General features: G+C 48.4%; 1 protein-coding gene across 1 annotated transcript in view; it reads right to left on the bottom strand.

The window, feature by feature from the left end:
- Nucleotides 1-19,710, bottom strand: part of DSTYK (dual serine/threonine and tyrosine protein kinase) — a 225,176-nt gene that overhangs the window by 47,320 nt on the left and 158,146 nt on the right. The window contains exon 10 of the mRNA XM_040337559.1: nucleotides 7,317-7,430. Within this exon, the coding sequence (XP_040193493.1) occupies nucleotides 7,317-7,430 (114 nt within the window). The remainder of the gene's footprint in view (nucleotides 1-7,316; nucleotides 7,431-19,710) is intronic.

The following is a 19,710-nucleotide window of genomic DNA, read 5'->3' as shown; positions in this document are numbered from 1 at the left end:
ATCCACCTGAATACCGGGTTGGCCAGTGAATGGGAGGAAGTACGGGTTCTGCAGAAGTGGTGGGGACCCAATCAGTATAGGCGAATTCTGCAGGAAGGGCACGACGGGCCTGTCTTTCTTGGTGGCAGCGGGACACTACTTGTGCTTGCCACCTCGCCAGCTTGAACTGCACTTATGGGACTCGCCACGTCACCACGTGATACTGCAGTGCTGGATGAACGACCAGGGTGTACTAGGCCGCTGGTGCTTGCCAGTTCACCAGAAGGAATATCGGCGCTAGTACTTCTCTGCTCCATACAAGGGTCCTGCGGTTCTTGCTGCTCAACATCAGAACGGGGTCAGGTACGCCTGGCCTTAGCAGGGACCACAACTTCCGTTGTCAGAGCTAACTGGCATGGAGCCATGGTAGTAAATAGGATCGTATTCTGAGCCAGAATCTGACAGATGCGTGACCTCCTCTTCGCTATCCGTCATGCTCAGAATCCCGACGGCCTCTTCACCCGTGTACATTCGCTTTGCCATTTTGGGCTCTAAATTTAGTCGTACACTGCTGATAATTCACAGGTAAAAAAAGCACCCGACTGTAGAAAAGCAAACGTAGAAAACGCTTCCAAAAAAAACTTAGCGATAGCAGGGATCAGGCCTGTCTCTGCGAACGCTGCAGTTATGTGTGTTGTGTTTTGTAAGTGACAGTGATCGATCGATACTGCACTTGGGTGGGTTGGGCTGGGCGGAGGGGCAAAACGCAGGTGCTAGCGGGTATCTGGGCTGATTCCGCTAACAATGCGTTTTTGGGTACCCTAAACTGCTGGGTACGTTAGTATAGATCAGATCAGGTATTGATCCGTTCAGATACTATACCACTAAGGGGGGTGTATGCTTTGCGCGTGGGTGCAAGCGTTACTGGCACTAACCTAACGCTGCCTGGGGCGACGCAGACCCTGACTGACACAAATTTAATTGATATCACCCGCCGGGCGATCAGGGGGTTAAACCTTTATTGGGTTATATACGGCGGGTGCCCTGATGCTATAAACAGCAAACTAACTAACCAGCGTCAACCGTAACACTTCTACGGTGCCCACTGGTGAAAGGGTTAACTAGGGGGCAATCAGGGGTTTAAAACCTGTATTAGGCAATATATGGGGGTACCTGGCGGCAAAGTTAAAATAACTAAATAACTAACTGGCTAACCTGCGTCACCAGTGACACTTATACGGTGATCACTGGTGAAAGGGTTAACTCTAGGGACAATCAGGGGTTAAAATCTTTATGGGGTACCCAACGCTATAGAAACCTGGCGGCGAACCTCAAAAAAAAAACGAGCTACCTAGCAGCAACAGTGACACTAATACAGCGATCAGAAAACCGATCGCTTAGTGACACTGGCAATAGGGGGTGAAAGGGTTAACTAGGGCGATGATCAAGGTGTTAAACCTTTATGGGGGGGGGGCTACCCTGGACCTAAAGGGGCCTAAAGCTAACTGCCCTAACACTTTTCTGTCACAAATGACACTAAATGCAGCGATCAGAAAATAAATGATCACTGCAATCAGTGACACTGTGACAGGGGGCTGATCTGGGGGGGGTTATGTGCCTATGTGTAACTGTGTTCGTGTGCAACTCACTGTACTGATGTCTTCTCTGGGTCCGGACGAAAAGAGCGCCAGAGGAGAGATTACATCACTTCCTCCTTGCCTGTGTTTACAGTTCGGGCAGAGGAGGAAGCTGATTCGCTGGGAGCGATCGTATGGGGGTGGCTAGAAACTAATAGCCGCCCCCTCATCCCGGATCGCTCCCAGACGATTACCGACCGCCGCATGTACCGGGGGGGTTCCCGATCGGACCCACGTCTAGGCAGGGACGTACCAGCACGTCCATCTGCCTGTACGTGCCATTCTGCCGACGTATATTTACATGCGGCGGTCGTTAAGTGGTTAAAGCAGTTGTATACCTGCTAACTTTTTTTTATACACCTGTAACGCATACTAGCTCATTATGAAATGCTTACCTTAGAACGAGGAGTCTTTATCTCACCTGGTCCACGCCGAAGCAACATGTCGGCTCCCTCAGCGTGGACCAGGTGAGATACCGATGCCTTGTTCGGTCAGCGGCTCATTGTAAGGGGAATATCTCCTAAACCGTACAAGTTTAAGAGATTTTTTTTTTGTAGGTAAAAGTAATAAAATTTACTATACAACCGCTTTAATAGAGGTGCGCTGCAGGGGCTTATGGTGCGTTGTATCAAAAAAACAATTGATGGGACTCCCCATCTCCCCTTGGTATTCCTCCAGGCTCCGCTCCCCACAAACCACCTGTCTAAATAAAAAGTACTTTCCTCTCCCCTTGCTTTGAGTGACAGGTTATTTACATATCTAGCTTGGACATGTTTTTCATATGTAATGTTATGTTTATAATAATATGTGGTGATTCACAGTTCATTGTATATTACCAGGATGTGTTATGTGGGGGAGGGGTGGATTTCTCACTCTTTATACTGTGGATCACCTCATGTTATGATAAACATAACATAAGATAAACATGTCCAAGCTAGATATGTAAATAACCTGTCACTCAAAGCAAGGAGAGAGGAACTGACTTTTTATTTAGACAGGGTTTTATCTGGAAGTCTTACTTTTCACTGAACAATAAAAGAGGATTGCTCAGAGCTGGATTAACTGTGGCAAGAGTGGGCAGAGACGATAGGAAATCTTATACTCTACATTGTTTACATCCACTTTAAAAAAAAAAAAAAAAAGGCTTTTCAGCCATCTACTCTATAATCCAGATTAAAATATTTCTGCATCAACCCTCCCTGTGAGCGAGTTATTTACCATATGTATGCTGCCATGAAGGAAACAGGAAAAATGGAAAATGTAATACTTACCTTTTCCGTATACATGGCAGCATACGCCCTCCCTTTCTATTATCCTTAAATGTTTGAGTCTAGTTACAAGAATGGCGTATAGGGGGGCCAACTCTTTTAGAGAGTTGAAATTGGTCCTGTGGGTTGGTTGGGGGGAGGAGTAACCAACCATATGTATGCTGCCATGGATAGGCACCAGGAAAGCAAAATTACGGAAAGGTAAGTATTATATTTTCAGTTTTTTGGCCACAACCATAAACGCATTCATTTGGAGAGGAGTCAACAAGGCCTATGATGAAAGGTACACCCATTCCTACTGTGAAACACGGAGGTGGATCGCTGAAGTTTTGGGGATGTGTGAGCTACAAAGGCACAGGACATTTGGTCAAAATTTATGGCAAGATGAATGCAATATGTTAACAAATACTGGAGGAATATTTGCATTCATTAGCCAGGAAGCTGCGCATGGGACGTACTTGGACATTCCACCATGACAATGATCCAAAACAAGGCCTAGTCGACCTGTCATTGGCTACAGCAGAATAAAGTAAAGGTTCTGGAGTGGCCATCTCAGTCTCCTGATCTCAATATCATTGAGCCACTCTGGGGAGAGCTCAAAAACGTGCAGTTCATGCAAGACAGCCCAATAATTTCCGGAAACTGTAGGATTTTTGTCAAGAGGAATGGGCAGCATTACCATCTAAAATAAAGAGCCTCATCCACGAATACCACAAAAGACTTCAAGCTGTCATTGATGTTAAAAAGGGGTAATACACGGTATTAACTGGGGTATGTAAACCTTAAATCAGGGTCATTTGGGTAGTTTGTTACGATTTAAAAAGAGTAAACACAGTCGATTACTAAATGACTTCAGCCAAACACTAACTATGAGTGAAAGAAAAGTTTGTTATTCATATTCTCTGAAAAATGGGCAAGAAATACAAATCTGCCAGAGTATGTAAACGTATGAGCACAACTGTATATGCGCACACACACATTATACTTGCCTGCTCTGTGTAATTGTTTTGCACATAGTAGTCCCCCTGATCCTCCTCTTATCAGGTTCCCTGCCAAGTGCCCCTACAGCAAGCAGCTTGCTGCTGCGTGTGTCCATTCACGCACTGCGTGGCTTGGCTCTGTCCCCTGCCCTCTCATTGGCTCACTGGCTGTGACTGACAGTAGCTAGAGCCAATGGCTTCTGCTGCTCTCTCTGCCAATGAGGGAGAAACCCGGGACAGCCTAGGGCTAGGTTCTTGTGCACAGCGCTGGATCAAGATGGGGCTCTGGTGGGTATTGGAGGGGCCGCTGCAGACAGGTTTAACCTTCATGCATAGAGTGCTGACTCAGAAGTGCAGGTCATCGAAAGTGGGATTTTTGGAAGAGAATATTTTGTAGAATGCATGATCACTACAACAAAGTATCTACAGGCATGTGTTTGTGATTATAAGTCTTGAAAACCTTTAATAATCATGCTCATTGGATTTTGCAGATCAACCTAAATTTTTTCGGTTGAGTCTGGCGTATACACAAGCCATGAGCATCATAGAAGATCATGCTCATAATCCTTAATCGATTTGGATTTGATTTATGAATCGCCTAATGGTCACTCTGCTGGCCGTAGTGTTCTGGTGAGTGCAGTGTTTATGCACGTGGTGGAGCACATACAAGGATGATTCTAGTACTTTTGAAAACACTGGTTTTGGCAATGTGTCATTGCACACTTGGACTTTACACATTATATATTTACATATGGTTTGTACATTTATAGATACATTTTTTACTGTATTCTAAGGCTTGCACCTACCATTATCACTCACATATTGTCTAGTATCACTTTGCATCTAAAGGGGCAGCAGCCTGGTCACTTTTGTTCCGATTAGGGTTTTCTTTTTTGGGTTGGTGTGGCGCCCTTTTATTTATTGGATTATGCAAGGAAAAACAGAGGTTGAAAACTCCAAAACTTGCAAAGCTGAGATAATGCTCTCATGTTCCTTCAACATCAGTCACAAAACTAAACGCTGCTAGCTTCCTCAAAACCTCTCATGGTTCTCCAACCTTGGCTTCAGCAGCTATGCAGCTAAAGCCATCAAGAAGCTGAATGGAGAAATCTGACCTTGTTAGCAAAGATCTAGATGATCTGGCAGACATCAGGGGCATCTTCATGCAGATGGATTATATCCAAGTCCTTGGTGTCTAATCTGAGGCTGTGAAAATCATGGCGATATTTAGTAAAAATTACCCTGTGAGACAGTTAAAGTCTCAATGTATACATCCCACAGAGCTCCATTGGCATCCACTGCTTCCCCTAACAAGTCCGTTATCTTTGCAAGAAAGCTGGTCTAGTCTTTTCAGATGTGGCACCATCAGATCTACATCTGGTGTCCGACAGTTCTTGTGAGATATTTCCTTGGGAAACAACCATTTCCTAGGAACCAAGTGCTACCAGCCTAGGCGATCTACCCAATAAATTTTCAACATGTGGTATGTACACTGATAAAAGCTGCAACATGTCTTTCTACCCATAGGAGAATGTAATCTATGGCCTGCACTACAGCCTGACTGAGCTCCACCTTGGAGATTCACATTAAGCTACTGCCAAAAACTTGTGTGTCATTGCACTCTTAAAACTAGTACATACTGTTTTTTGTTCAACCCAGTGGGCTAAATAAAAAAATAAAAACACTGACAGCTCAGGTCAGAGCCACTGCACCAACAACCTGGTGTTAGGGTCTGTAGGGTTGCTCTTAAGTTGAATCTGTAAGTTGGAACAGGCAAATTTTTTTAAAGTTTTTTTGGTTAACAAAAGGTAGAGATTCTGGTACCGTAAAGTAGATTACACAGCACTTGTACTGTATAATCTGCCCCCTCTAAACTGTAGGAGAAAAAAAAAAAAAAAAAAAAACCCACACTAACCACAGGAGCGTCACCCTGATCATCGTAGTCAAAGTATGTCCCTCCATCATACACTGTCCTCTTGGCTCTCCTCTATCCCCCTCCTTCCTCCCAGTCATCTGCCTCTGTCTCCGCACCCCCCCCCCCCCCCAATTGCTTGTAAATTCAAAAAAAATTCAATGCCAGCCCTTCTATTAGAAGCTGACATAGCACACCATGTCTTTAGTTTTACAAAACGAGTAGTGTGAATACCCAATTTGAGCCATCTTCAGGCTGGTCACATGACTCACGGCCGCTTTACAGCTCCAAGACAGGGCTTCTGAGGAGACTAGCAGTCACGTGATCTCCTTGACCAACGTCAGAGGAAGATCATGGCCCTCCCTCAGAAGCCATTTATCAGTGCTGGAAAGCAGCCGCTAGTCATGTCACCAGCCTGAAAAAGCTGATAATGGGTATTTAACACTGCTCGTTTTGTAAAACTAGTGATCTAAGAGGGGCTGGCATAGTATTATATATATATATATATATATATATATATATATATATTATAGGTTAACAAACCCTTTAAGTGTAGTTCCAGCCCTAAAAAAATATTTTTAAGCTTTTTGGATAGCATATGGAAGGGTTAACACCCCTGTATTACGTTTTTCTGTCTGTGCCCCTGTCAAGAAGATTTCGCCTCACTTTCTGTCCCAATGTCAATTGGATTTTGAAAAATTTGGGTTGTTGTGTAAACAAGCCTTGGTGATAAAATAAGTGGAGACACCTTGTTTCCCCCCATAACACTTACAGGAGTAAATTTCCCTTCCTGGTGTAGATTTCCTCTCTTACTGTTGTCGCCCTCAGTTTGCAACTAGGAGTCATTTGTAAGTCAGATGTTTGTAACTAGGGGACCGCCTTTAGTGATCTCCTTTTCTGTTGTGTTCTGACATGACGGCCCCCATTCAGAACACACTGGACGGGGTCGCCAGACCTTCTTTGGTCACGCCCCTTTGACAGAAGCAGGCTGAACAGCTTGGTTCAGGTCGGACCAGCTGCAGTACACACGGGCTGAATGTCGACCAATTTCCATTGAACTGCCCGATGTCGCCTGACATTCGGCTTGTGTGTACGGGGCTATACTGGGTGCCTGGTGAGACTGTCCAGTGAAGCAGGGTAGAGAATTAACCGACATTCCAGGACATTTTCACAGTCATTCCAAAAAGGCAAATTGCCCACCAAGGGTAGACTTGCCAAAGCCTTCTTAGAGGCCTAGTGCAGTTATGGGCAGATGAAGGCTCCAGCGGTGGTTGGTATGGACTTAAAATTTCCCTTCAGGGTCGTTAAAGCAAGGGAATCCCCTTATATGCTGCAGCTGCTAATAGACACTCACGTGGAAACTGGGCCACAGACATGAAAATAGAACATATGCTTCATACAGGTTATACATATTTTTTTTTAAATAAGATGTGCATTTATAAGAGCTTTGTAGAGTGGACTTTAAACATGAAACAGTGTACACAGATTATAGTAAATAATGTGCTTTAGCATCAATATAGGTATTGTTACTTAATCTCACCAGAACATTCTTCAACTTGATGTCTCTGTGGACCAGGCCTTGATTATGCAGAAAACGAATGCCTTCCACTACATCTAAACCAATTTGTAACCGAACTTCCAAAGATAGGCCAGCCTAGGAGACAATGGAAAGTGGATAAGTTGCTTGTACAGTCACAGTATTTTTCCCTCCAATAAACCTACAATATATGCAACCTTTTTTAAAAAGATGCAAGTGCTCCATTAATGCTATCCAAAATGTTAAGCTAGAATGACTACTGAGGTATTTTGAATAAAAAAATAAATGATTTTAAACCACTTAAGACCCGGACCATTATGCAGGTTAAAGGGGAGTTCCAGCCATTTGTATGTTTATTAAAAGTTAGCAGCAACAAAAAGTGTAGCTGCTGGCTTTTAATAAACAGACACTTACCTGCTCCAGCGCTCCAGCGACGCGCCGGCCGGGGCTCCGCTCCTCACCCCCCCTCCCCGGCCGGCGTCTTCATTCTCAGTGTAGGCACCCGGCCGTGACAGCTTTCGGCTTCACGGCCGGGCACCCACTGCGCATGCGCGAGCGGCGCCGCGCCATTGGCCAGGAGATCTACAGCAGCCCCTTCCTGAAGGCGATTAAGCTTAGTCGCCTACAGGAAGGAGGAAGTGGGACAGGAAGTCCCACTCTTCCTGAAGCCCCCACTCCCCCCCCAAAAAAATTACATGCCAAATGTGGCATGTAAGGGGGAGAGGAGTGGGATAAGAGGAAGTTCCAAATTTGGGTGGAACTCCTCTTTAAGGACCTTGCCCTTTTTGAGATTCCGCACTGCGTCGCTTTGACAATTGCGTGGTCGTGCGACGTGGCTCCCAAACAAAATTGGTGCCTTTTTTCCCCACAAATTGAGCTTTTTTTGGGTGGTATTTGATCAACTTACCAGGAGTCTCTGCACTCCCCAGTCTCAAAGAATCATGTGACTTGGACAGCACAGGTGCTGAAACCTGATCTGACACTGCTTGTGCAGCAAGTGCGAGATCAGCAAGTGCGAGGTCTGCAAGGCTGAAATCCAGGAAGTCATACAGTCTGGCTTCATGATGCCCACACTTAAGATGGCCCCAGACAATTTCTATTTTATAAAGTGTCTAAATGCTGTAACAACCTAACAAAACGGACCTTAGTTTACAGGACTAACTTTACTAGAATACATTAAGCTTGTGTATTACAGGGGTATTTATATTTAAAGCGGATGTGCCATGGGGAAAATATATTAAAAGCCAGCAGCTACAAATACTGCATCTGCTGACTTTTAATATTAGGACACTTACCTGTCCTGGAGTCCAGCGCTGATCGCAGCAGAGCACGAGCGATCGCTCGTCTCTCTGCTGCTCCCCCCGCCATCCACGCTGAGGGAACCAGGAAGTGAAGCGCTGCGGCTTCACTGCCCGGTTCCCTACGGCGCATGCGCGAGTCGCGCTGCGCCCGCCGATTGGCTCACACGCTGTGTGCTGGGATCCGAGTGTTCCCAGCACACAACGGGCGACAGACGGGAAGTCAGAAAAACCCGTCTTTCGCCCGTAGTGTGAGGCCGGAAGTGGGTGCAAATACCTGTCTTTAGACAGGTATCTGCACCCCCTCCCCCCTGAAAGGTGACACCGGAGGGGGTGCGGGTTCCGATCAGCGGGACTCCACTTTAGGGTGGAGAACCGCTTTAAAAAGTGAAATTGTGGCCGGAACTCCGCTTTAAGCAGGATGAAGTATGGGACCTTGCGACAGCAGATCCCCTCGCAGCGGTAGATGCCAAGGGACATCTGCTACTAGACGCACTAGGTCGGCATACCAAGGACGTCAAGTCCAATCCGGAGCAATTAGAATCATTAGAATCCCCTCTGCCTCTACACTGCGAAGTAGATAAAAAAGGAGCTTTCAGGGGAGGGAAGGCATACAATAGCCGATACCGACTCCATGGTGCCACTAACACATCTGTCAGGCCTGCCCATGGGTATCTTGACCTGGCCACAAACCTCAATACTTTCTGATTGAGTCGAGAAGCCAGGAGATCTACATCCGGCTCGCCCCATCTTTGGCAAAGGAGCTGAAACACATCCGGGTGTAGAGACCATTCTCCTTGGTCCAGCATCTGGCGACTCAGGTAGTCCGCCTGCCTGTTTTCCACGCCCGGAATGTATACGGCCGTCAGGGCGGTACCCTTTCTGCCCACCTCAGGATGCGAGCGACCTCAGACGAAGCAGCCAAGCTTCTTGTTCCTCCTTGATGGTTGACATATGCCACTGCCGTGGAGTTGTCCGTCTGGATACCGACAGGGCGCCCCTGGAGAGGCAAAGCCAGATTGCTTAAAGTTCCAGGACATTGATTGGTAGGCGGGATTCCTTCCGAGTCCAGCGACCCTGGGGCGACTGAACACCCCAGACCCCCCCCCCCCCCGTAACCAGTAAGGATGGGGTCCATTGTGATCACAGTCCAGTGACAGGGAAGGAACGACTTCCCAGACAGAGTGACGACCATTTTCGGGATGCCAACTGGCGTACCGCAGCAAGAAGGGTCTGCAACCTTTCCACAGGGAGAAAACCCTACACCTCTGAGGAGTCCAGAACCAACCCCAGATATTCTAGGCATTGAGTCAGCACAAATACTGACTTCTGAGTGTTCAGCACCCAAAGTCTCGAAGGGTCTGACAGGTTATAGGCACGCTCTCCTCCAATTCTGAGTTTGAAGTGGCCCTCAGAAGATCGTCCATGTAGCCCACGATAGCTATTCCACGCTGTCTTAGCAGGGCCAGAATCGGGGCGAGCACCTTTGTGAACACCCTCGTGCCGATACCAAGCCAAAAGGGAGAGCCACAAATTGATAGTAATCTCCGACCGCAAAGCGCAGAAATCTGATGCCTGGTGTATATGGGAACATGCAAGTATGCGTCCTTGATGTCCAAGGACGGCAGAAAGTCCCCCGAATGGAGAGCAGCAACAAAGCGAACTGACTTCTTCCGGAATCTTTGAACTTTCACAAAGCAATTGAGGGCCTTGAGGTCCAGGATTGGACAAACCCCATCCTTCTTTGGTACTACGAACAGATTTGAGTAAAACCCCCAAAACCATTCCTGTACTGGGACAGGAATGATTACCCCGCGTACCAGCAGATCTTGAACTGCCCCAAACAGGGCTACCCGACAAGTTAGATGAAGCTGGAGGGAAAAAAATCTGCTCGGGGGGCAAGAGAGAAACGCTATCTTGTACCCTGCGGAAATCACTTCGCAAACCCACCGGTCGGAGATCAGAGACGTCCACCGAAGTTGTAAATTCACGAAGCCGTCCCCCCCCCCCCACCCGAGACTGGCGGGGGCAGACCTTCATGCGGACGCAGATTTGTCCGCAGGCTTATTGGGCTTGGGAAACCAGGGACGCTTCTGTGCCTCGGGCCGGCGTTTTATCGGCTTGGGATCGTTCACCTGCAGTACTGGGCGGACGAAAAAAAAAAAAAACGCTTTAGCGCAGTGAAGGAGGGTCCTTGCCTACGGTGTGTGGCTACTTACCCTTTTTGGATTGTGGGAGCAGCATGCTCTTACCTCCTGTGGCATTTCTTAATGTCACCCAGAGATGCTACAAAAAGTCTGTCGCCCTTAAAGGGTAGATCCATCAGTGCCTTCTTGGAAGATTGGTCCACAGACCAACACTTTAGCCAGATCAGATTGCGCAACACCACCGCATAGACTGAGGCTCTGGACAGCAAGGAAATCGTACTCAAAGCTGACTCGCAGACAAACATAAGGACCTGTACCAACTGGTCGGCCAGAGCCACCTCGTCCGAGGAAGCCTGTCTTTCCATTAACCCATGGTGCAGCAATTTTGCCCATTCATTGAGTCTGAGACACCAGAACCCCAACCACAGTTGGACGCACTGCCGAGCCCACTACCGTGTATAGGTAGCGGGTGACTGCCTGAGCCCTCTTGTCCGCAGGGTCCTTGAAAGCAGGAGCCCCTTCCACTGGGATCATGGTCAACTTGTTTAATCTGGACAAAGGGGGGTACGCCAAATTTTTAGGGACCGAAAAAACCTTCTGTGGTTTGTCCCACTCCATGTATAAAAGTTTGTCTAGATAAGACACACAAGAAAACACCCATGCAGTGCGAGTCAGATTATGGAACCCGAAAGGGACCGAAATCTCTTCCGCAGACTCCTCCACATCACTGCGGTGATAAGATCATCTACCAGAGCCCTCTCGCGTGCTGACCCGGAGACATCCTCACTGTCCAACCGGTCTCAGCCTGCATCCTCAGACACATCAGAACCAGGGTCATGAGCCGCAGCTGGGCCCGGCTCCGTATCAGAGTTGTCCCCAGAGGATGGGAGGGGGTGCTTTTTATCCCCGTGTTCCCACACGCCGCTTCCACCTTGGCAACAAAAGCCTCTAGGATCGCCAACATAGCGTCCACCGATACAGCGGGTGCAGAGACACCAGCTGCCAACTCAGGCGTTTCAGGGGGAGAGGTGTCCGCTTCTGACACCATTCTGACACACAGGGACTCCAAGTAAGGTAGCACAGCCCACCCTCCTCCTAGCTGCCACAGAGACAAGGGTGCCCCCCCCAGAGGACTCGCCACCCTAGAACGGTCACCGCACAGCTGCCGTCCATCTCCCGTCTGAGGTGCGCCATCTACAGGCGCCTGTGTCAGTCTGACCCTCTGCAGCGTGCGTCTGGTCATTCGCGCTGGTTAAATGAGCGCTAGAGGCCAATGACCCTCACAAAATGGCCACCAAGCGGGTGTCTGTAAAACGGAGAGGACCGCAAGAAAATGGCCGCCGCCAGCCGCATGGAGGGAGAAATAAGTATGTAAAAACACTAATGATGGCAGCCTACTAGCACCCCAGGAAGCGGACCCACAGTGCAGTTCCCCACTCCAGATGGAGCCCTCCCCCAGTAGACCCCCGGCCCCCTGCAGCTAGCCTAGCTCTCAGAGTCCAGGGAGGAGGGAAGGAAGGGAGAGGGGAAGGGAAGGATGGAACCCCCTATTGGACCTCCCAGGAATGCCCAGATAAATCCACCTGTCGGAGCAGGGGACTTCTACTTACCCATCCTGCGTGGATTACGCTGGAAGCATCCCAGACAGGCCATTTTCCGCATGGTTACGGAGGTGACTGTCAGCCCAGCATGCTGTTACTCAGACAGAGACCGGTCATATGCGTGCCCTGGAGCGTGTAGCTCACCGGCCACCCCTGGAGCAACGGGGCATGTCGTGGACGACCCAGTGCGTAGCCAAGGTCGGCACGCGCTCGAATTTTTTTGGGGAAAAAACTCCAGGAACGTGGACCCGAAGAGAGCCATGTCCTTCTGCTAGGCTAGGCAGAAAACAAAACTGAGCCGAGAGATGCAGGGAGAGGGGTTGTACCTAGAGGGACCGCCCCCTGGGCGGTACTGTACAGTGTTTGCTGTGATTAACACTTTCTAACAAGTTTCTGCCTAGTCCAATCCTGGTTAAAGGCCAATACCCACTTTGTCAAAATTGCTGCAGTGTCTGTCCATGAAAGTTACCTTTGCCATGGGGCACCTTTTGTCTAGGGGAAAAGGAATAAGGCAAAAAAATCTTGCCCTTTTGTAAGATAGGGCCTTCAAAGTTGCTTCTCTTCCCCGCTGATCGGCTCAGTAAAAACAGTCCTGGATTGTATGTGAGGATGACAAGGGCCACCCCGAATCCCAGAAGCGTGGATAGCCATTGTTATCCTCCACTCTCCAACAAATGTGAAATGAGGCAAGTGTTGCTATTCTTCTCCTAGACATAATGAGCATTTAACATACTCCTGCCTGTAGTTTAGCTTTAAGCCAAGGACGTTGTATAGCCAAAGTCACAGTATAACTGATAAGCCCCCATCTGAAGCTCCAAGGAGGAAAAATCTTCCTCGAGTGGAAACTACAAATGCATAAAATGCCTATCATCCTGACAGTGCAGCAAGCTAAAAAATGGCCACTATCTTGACTCAAAGGCTGTATACCTTTGTGTTCGTACCTGATCATTTAATTCAAAAAGAAATACATAAAAAAACAGATGTCCCTGCACATTGACACAAACGCACACTAACATGCGTTAATGTGCAATATAAAGTGCATTGTAACAAGTGTAAAAGTACAGCAATTTGCATCAGCACAAACATGCAATGGCAACTGTTTGACGCATTCCCATCAACATAACACGCATTAGGCAAAAAAATGAACCAAAAAAGAAAATGTGAATCCAAAAGTGTCAGGGCCAAATCAAGCTAGACCAGTGGTTCTCAACCTGGGGGTCGGGACCCCCTTGGGGGTCAAATGATGATTTGCCAGGGTGTCACCAAATCCTGGGCTGTTCCTGAAGCCCGCACCCGCTCATTCAGTTCACGACATTGGCTGGGGGCAGAGACTAGAAGTCAGCTAATGTGAGGAATGTGAAGTGGGAGAGGCTGGAGGAGACCCCATCTCCTGATTTCAGCATAGGTGTCACTGCTTTGAGACACCACAATGTCTGAGACACCGTGAATGCGGAGTAACACTACCTGTGATTATAGTTGCCATTAAAAGTCCCCACTATAGTTCTCAGATCAGCAGATGACCTTGATTAAGAGCACCCAAGTTGACTGATCAGAACTCCCACCAGCACTGCCTCTAATCCTATTAACCCCACCATGAAATAATAGAAGGAATACAAATAGAGACTACATGGAAGGGAGAGAAAAAACGAGGGGAAGGAACAAAGAAAAAGGGAGCGGCTAGAGAGAGGGATGGGGGAAAAAAACCTACGTTGGGCTTACCGGTAACGGTATTTCTATGAACCTTCCAGGACGGCACCCGAGAGATGATGGCTCCTCCCTGCAGGAAACACAATCACATGACAGTTTAAAAAGCCCCACCCTTCCCCTTGCTCCCCAGTATGTAATAGAGTAATTCTGAACTGGTTCACAAGGGACGTAGTCCTTATAGGTACTTACCTTTTCCCTCCACATAGGGCGGGAAGTAGGCCTGCCGTCCTGGAAGGTTCATAGAAATACCGTTACCGGTAAGCCCAACGTAGGTTTTCTCTTATCACCTTCCAGGACGGCACCCGAGAGGATAATCAAGTATACACAGGCCTACCTTCAGGGTGGGACCACAGCTTGTAGAACCTTTCGACCAAAGGCTAAGTCTTGCTGTGATAACATTTCCACACGATAGTGCTTCAGGAATGTGTGATGGCTGGACCAGGTAGCCGCGCTGCGGATTTGTTCCCAGGAGGCCCCTGCTTTCTCAGCCCAGGAAGTTGCCAAGGATCTAGTAGAGTGAGCCTTGATTTTACTGGGAGCAGTCGCTCCGGTGCATATGTAGGCTATGGATATAGCCTCTCTAATCCATCTTGAGACTGAGACCTTTGATGCCTGCAGTCCCTTCCTGGGCCCAGCATGTAGAACTAATAGGTGATTGGATCTCCTAAAACTCTTGGTTCTTTCTAGGTAAGTGAGAGGACACCTTCTTACGTCTAAAAAATGAAATTTCTTTTCTTTCTCGTTCTTTGGTTCAGAACAAAAGGACGGCAATATTATGTCTTGCGTCCTATTAAATACGGATGCCACTTTCGGTAAATACAGGGGGTCTGCTCTAAGAGTGATCCTATCTGCCTGTACTCTCAGGAAGGGTTCTTTCATGGATAGCGCCTGCAAATCCCCTACCCTCCTGGCCGAAGTAATGGCTAACAAAAAAGTCAATTTTAAAGTTAGAAACTTAAGGGAAACCTCTTCCAGAGGTTCGAATGGGTGTATAGATAACGCCTCTAACACCCTAGTTAAGTCCCAAGGCGGACAACTATGTTTTTGGACTGGAGACACTCTTTCCCTAGCCAACAAGAAACGTCTAATCAGGTCCTCTTTGGCCAATCTTTTGTCAAGATAGACTGAGAGGGCCGCTATCTGGACCCGAAGGGTACTGACTTTTAGTCCCATGTCTACCCCATCCTGGAGGAAATCCAGGATAACCGGGATAGAGGTTAAGGATACTTGTCTTTCCTTACCCCAGGAACAGAAGGTCTTCCACACTTTAAGGTAAATCTTTTGAGTTACTGATTTCCTGCTCATGAGAAGAGTACTAATGACCCTCTCTGAGCAGCCTTTGCGTTCTAAGATCTGGCGCTCACTAACCAGGCCGCTAGTTGAAAAAATTCCAGCTTGGGGTGAAGTACTGGGCCCTGCCTGAGGAGATCTGCCCTGTACGGGAGTTTTATTGGTTCCCTTATCGCCATGGATCTTAGGTTTGCAAACCAAGTTCTTCTTGGCCACCATGGTGCTATCAGAAGAATCTGGCCCGGGGACCTGCTGAGTTTTTGGAGAACTCGCGGAATAAGTATCACCGGCGGGAAAGCATAGGCCAGCCCGAAGTCCCAGGTCTGGGATAGTGCATCCAGACCCTCCGACTGTGGTTCCCTGGAAATCGAGAAATACCTTCCCACCTTCCTGTTTTGTCGGTTGGCAAATAGGTCGATCTATGGATTTCCGAAGAGCTGGACCAAAGTTTGAAAGACCTCTGGGTTCAGTTCCCATTCCTCCTGCCTCAACTGGTAACGGCTGAGGAAGTCTGCTTCTATATTGTTCGTCCCCTTTATGTATATGGCTGAAATGGAGACTACTCTTCCTTCTGCCCATTCCAAGATCTCCTTGGATAATTCTAATAGGGGGCTGGATCTGGTCCCTCCCTGGTGGCCTAGGTACGCTACCACTGTGGAATTGTCGGAGCTTACTCGGACTTCTCTGCCCCTGATGTCTTCCTGGAAGGCTATTAGGGCTTCCCCCACTGCTCTGAGTTCCCTGTAGTTGGATGACCTGCGAGCTAGTGAGCTGTCCCATTGCCCCTGAGCTTTTTTTCTTTTCCAGGTGGGCGCCCCACCCCCAGGAACTGGCATCGGTGGTAACCTTCACTGGGTTCCACTGTGCCCATGGTCGCCCTTCCTTCAGGTTTTGGTGAAACGTCCACCACTCCAGGGAGGTCAGGACCTGGGGGGTGAGCAGAATGTCCTGGTCTAGGGACTCCCTCTTTTTGTCCCATGAGGACAGGAAGAAGAAATGCAGTGTCCTGGCATGAAGCTGCGCCCCGACCACTGCTGAAATGCTGGCTGACATAAGGCCTAAGACTCTCAGAACACTTCTTCTGGAGAGTCTGGGGTTCTTTTTTAGGGCCCCTGCCGCTGAGGCTAGCTTTAACACCTTGTTTTCTGGTAAGAAGAGCTTCTGCTGCCGAGTGTCCACTATATATCCCAGGAAGGTCTTGACCTGCTCTGGTTTGAGGGAGGATTTTTCTTTGTTGACTATCCACCCTAGACTGTCCAGGACTGCCATTACCCTGTTGGTGTCCAACGAGACCTGAATGGCAGACTTTCCTGATATCAGTAAGTCGTCCAGATAGGGTATAAGGGATATGCCCTGTAGGTGTAGAAATGCCGTAGCTTCCGCTAGGATCTTTGTGAATATTCTTGGGCTGGAAGTTAGCCCAAAAGGTAGTGCCCTGAACTGCCAGTGGAGGATTTCTCCTTCCACTACAACCGCAAACCTCAGGTACGCCTGGTGATCCACATGAATTGGCACGTGAAGGTAGGCGTCTTTGAGGTCTAGGGTCACCATGAAGGCTTCCTTCATGAGGTTCTTTCTTACCGAATAAATACTTTCCATAGTGAATTTTTTGTATTCCAGAAACTTGTTCAGGTTTCTCAGATTCACTATTAAACGGTATTTTCCAGAAGGTTTGCGAACCACGAATACATGGGAATAAAAGCCCCGGTATTGCTGATCCTTTGGTACCGGCACTATCACTAGTTGTTCTGCTAACTCCCTTATGCCCTGTAAGAGGGCAGACCTCTTCAGGGCATCCCTGGGAAGATGTGTAAGTGTGACCATAGAGGGGGGTGTCGTCAGAAATTCTAGACGATAGCCCTTTTGAATTATTAGGCGAATGTAAGGACTGTTCGAAATTTGTTCCCATTGGGGAAGGAATTGGGACAGTCGACCCCCCACTTTGATCTCGGCGTCACTTGGATTGTTTGTCGCCGGCTTTTGGAGGAGGGAAAAGCAGGTTGTTCCTCTTATTCCCTTTACCAAAGTTCCAGCGCCTGTAAGGCTCCTTTTTGGCTTTTTGTTTACCCTGCCCCTGGGGGCCTCGAAAAGTTTTTTTGAAAACTTCTTTTTTGGGTTTAACCGGAAATTTTTTGCCTTTTTCTGATGACCTGGCCAGGACATCATCTAGGTCTTTGCCAAACAGGGAACCCTGAAAGGGGATGCCACATAATTTTCCCTTGGATGTTACATCTCCTTCCCAGGCTTTAATCCAAACTGCCCTCCTGGCTGAGTTAATGAGGGCTGCTGTTTTAGCTGATGCTCGTGCAGATTCTATTGCTGCATCTGCTAGGTAAGCAATCGCTTTCCTTATCACTGTAAGTGATTCAACTACTTCTTCTGCGTCAGTATTCTGAGCCATGTGCTCGGTGAGCGTTTCCACCCATATATCGGTGTTCCTAGCTACGCATGCTGCTGCTGAGTTGGCCTCCCAAGCTTTTCTAAGGAGAGATTCTGCTCTACGGTCCATCAGATCCTTGATGTTACCCGCATCCTCAAAGGAGAGATCAGACAATTTAGTGACTTGCGACAGAGCCGCATCAAGTCTGGGGAGTTTAAAAAAGACCTCCTCGTCTTCCTGGGAGAAGGGAAACCTTCTTTTCCAGGTTTTTTGTTCGATAATCCTCCTTTCAGGATCTCTCCACTCCTGTAGGACTAATTCCTTGAGGGACTGGTGTAGGGGAAACACTTTAGATTGGGTGTCGCCCAAACCCCTATAGACCTTATCCTGTGCTGATGCTGCTTTAGGGGTCTCTGGTATCTCTCCTGTGGCGTAAATTGCTTGGAGGAGACCCTCCAGATCTTCCACGGCAAAGAGGTGTCTCCTAAGACGTGCGTCTTCCTGAGACTGACTAATGGGGTCCCCGTCTACCTCTCCTGAGCTGTGCCGAGACCTGGGTAAGCTTGCTACCTCACTTTCTTCACCCTCTATCTCCCCCAGAGGGGGAATTTGCGGTGATGTGAAGAAGGCACTTGGGCCCCTAGAAAAGGGGTTTTCTTGTGAGGAAGTGCCTTCCCTGGGGGTAAGATCCTCTGTCCCGGTCTGAGCTGTCTGACCAGCTGCCTCCCGGAAAGCTTTTACTGTTGCTAACATTTCTGTTTGCATAGATGCAAGAAAATTCTTCATCATTGCAGCAGCCTCCTTCCCTGCTAAGGTATTAATACATTTGTAGCAGAAAGGCTTAGAGTAAGATTTGGGGAGTTTCTCTCTGCAATTCCCACATTTCTTAGAGGAACTATGCCCTGTAGCGGCAGGAGACTGAGCTGAGGCCTCCTGGGCTCCGCTGGGGGATTCTGAAAGACATGAGGTATACACACATTACTCTGTCTTTTTTTCCCCAAAGACTGCTGGCTGTACTGGGGAGGAGAGAAAGCAGATGAGAAGAAGGGCCAGATCCTGCACTGGTCGTTCCCTAAAAGTTTGGGAAATCTTCACTGCTTCCCTCCTCCCTTTCCAGGGGGATTCGTACTTACCGACCCCTGACCTGGATCTGCCAGCGGTCGCATCTGTCTTTCCGTCCTCTTCCATGAGGAGGGTGACTTGGTCCTGGCTGTCGGTACTCCTACACGAGTCGTCCACAAGCCGACCTGCCCACCGCTCAGCGCTGTCTCACGTTGCCGTCAGGAACTTCCGGGTTACGCCGCCGGGAACCGCCCACTTCCTGTGATGCGGTTCCTGTTCCCAGAACGAGGCTTGGAACGCAGCATTTGAATTTTGAAGACCCGGGAACAGCCCTTTCGATGGCGGTGGTTTCAACAGCACTCAGTGATGGCTCACCTCCCCGCAGCTCAGAGCACTGGTGTGTATAGGGGGCGACCTGTGAGTTTGGACCGAAGTCTACAGGTTAGTTCAGCCCTCCCCGGCCTCCCTAAAACCTGTCTCACAGGGGTACCTTCGACCCTCCCCGGTCTCTAGGTTTTAACAAAAAAATAAACGTGTCGCTGTGTTCGGAGAAACACAATCAATACTGGGGAGCAAGGGGAAGGGTGGGGCTTTTTAAACTGTCATGTGATTGTGTTTCCTGCAGGGAGGAGCCATCATCTCTCGGGTGCCGTCCTGGAAGGTGATAAGAGAAAAGGTGAAGAGGTACATCCTCAAATGTATCATAAGGGGTTTTAATACTGTATGAGTGGAAGGGAGCGCTAAATGTCCGTGGGTTAGGGGCACAAATTACTTGCCTTGGATGCCGACAACCCACGCTACGAAATTAATTTTACCGTTAGGGGTCCCCGCAACTTGGGAAATTTTATCAAGGGGTCACGGCACTAGAAAGGTTGAGAACCACCGAGCTAGACAAAGCAGAATTACAGGCAA

This window comes from Rana temporaria, chromosome 2, assembly GCF_905171775.1.
Source record: "Rana temporaria chromosome 2, aRanTem1.1, whole genome shotgun sequence".
NCBI classification, from domain to species: Eukaryota; Metazoa; Chordata; class Amphibia; order Anura; family Ranidae; genus Rana; species Rana temporaria.
This window is presented reverse-complemented; position numbering and strand designations above follow the sequence as displayed.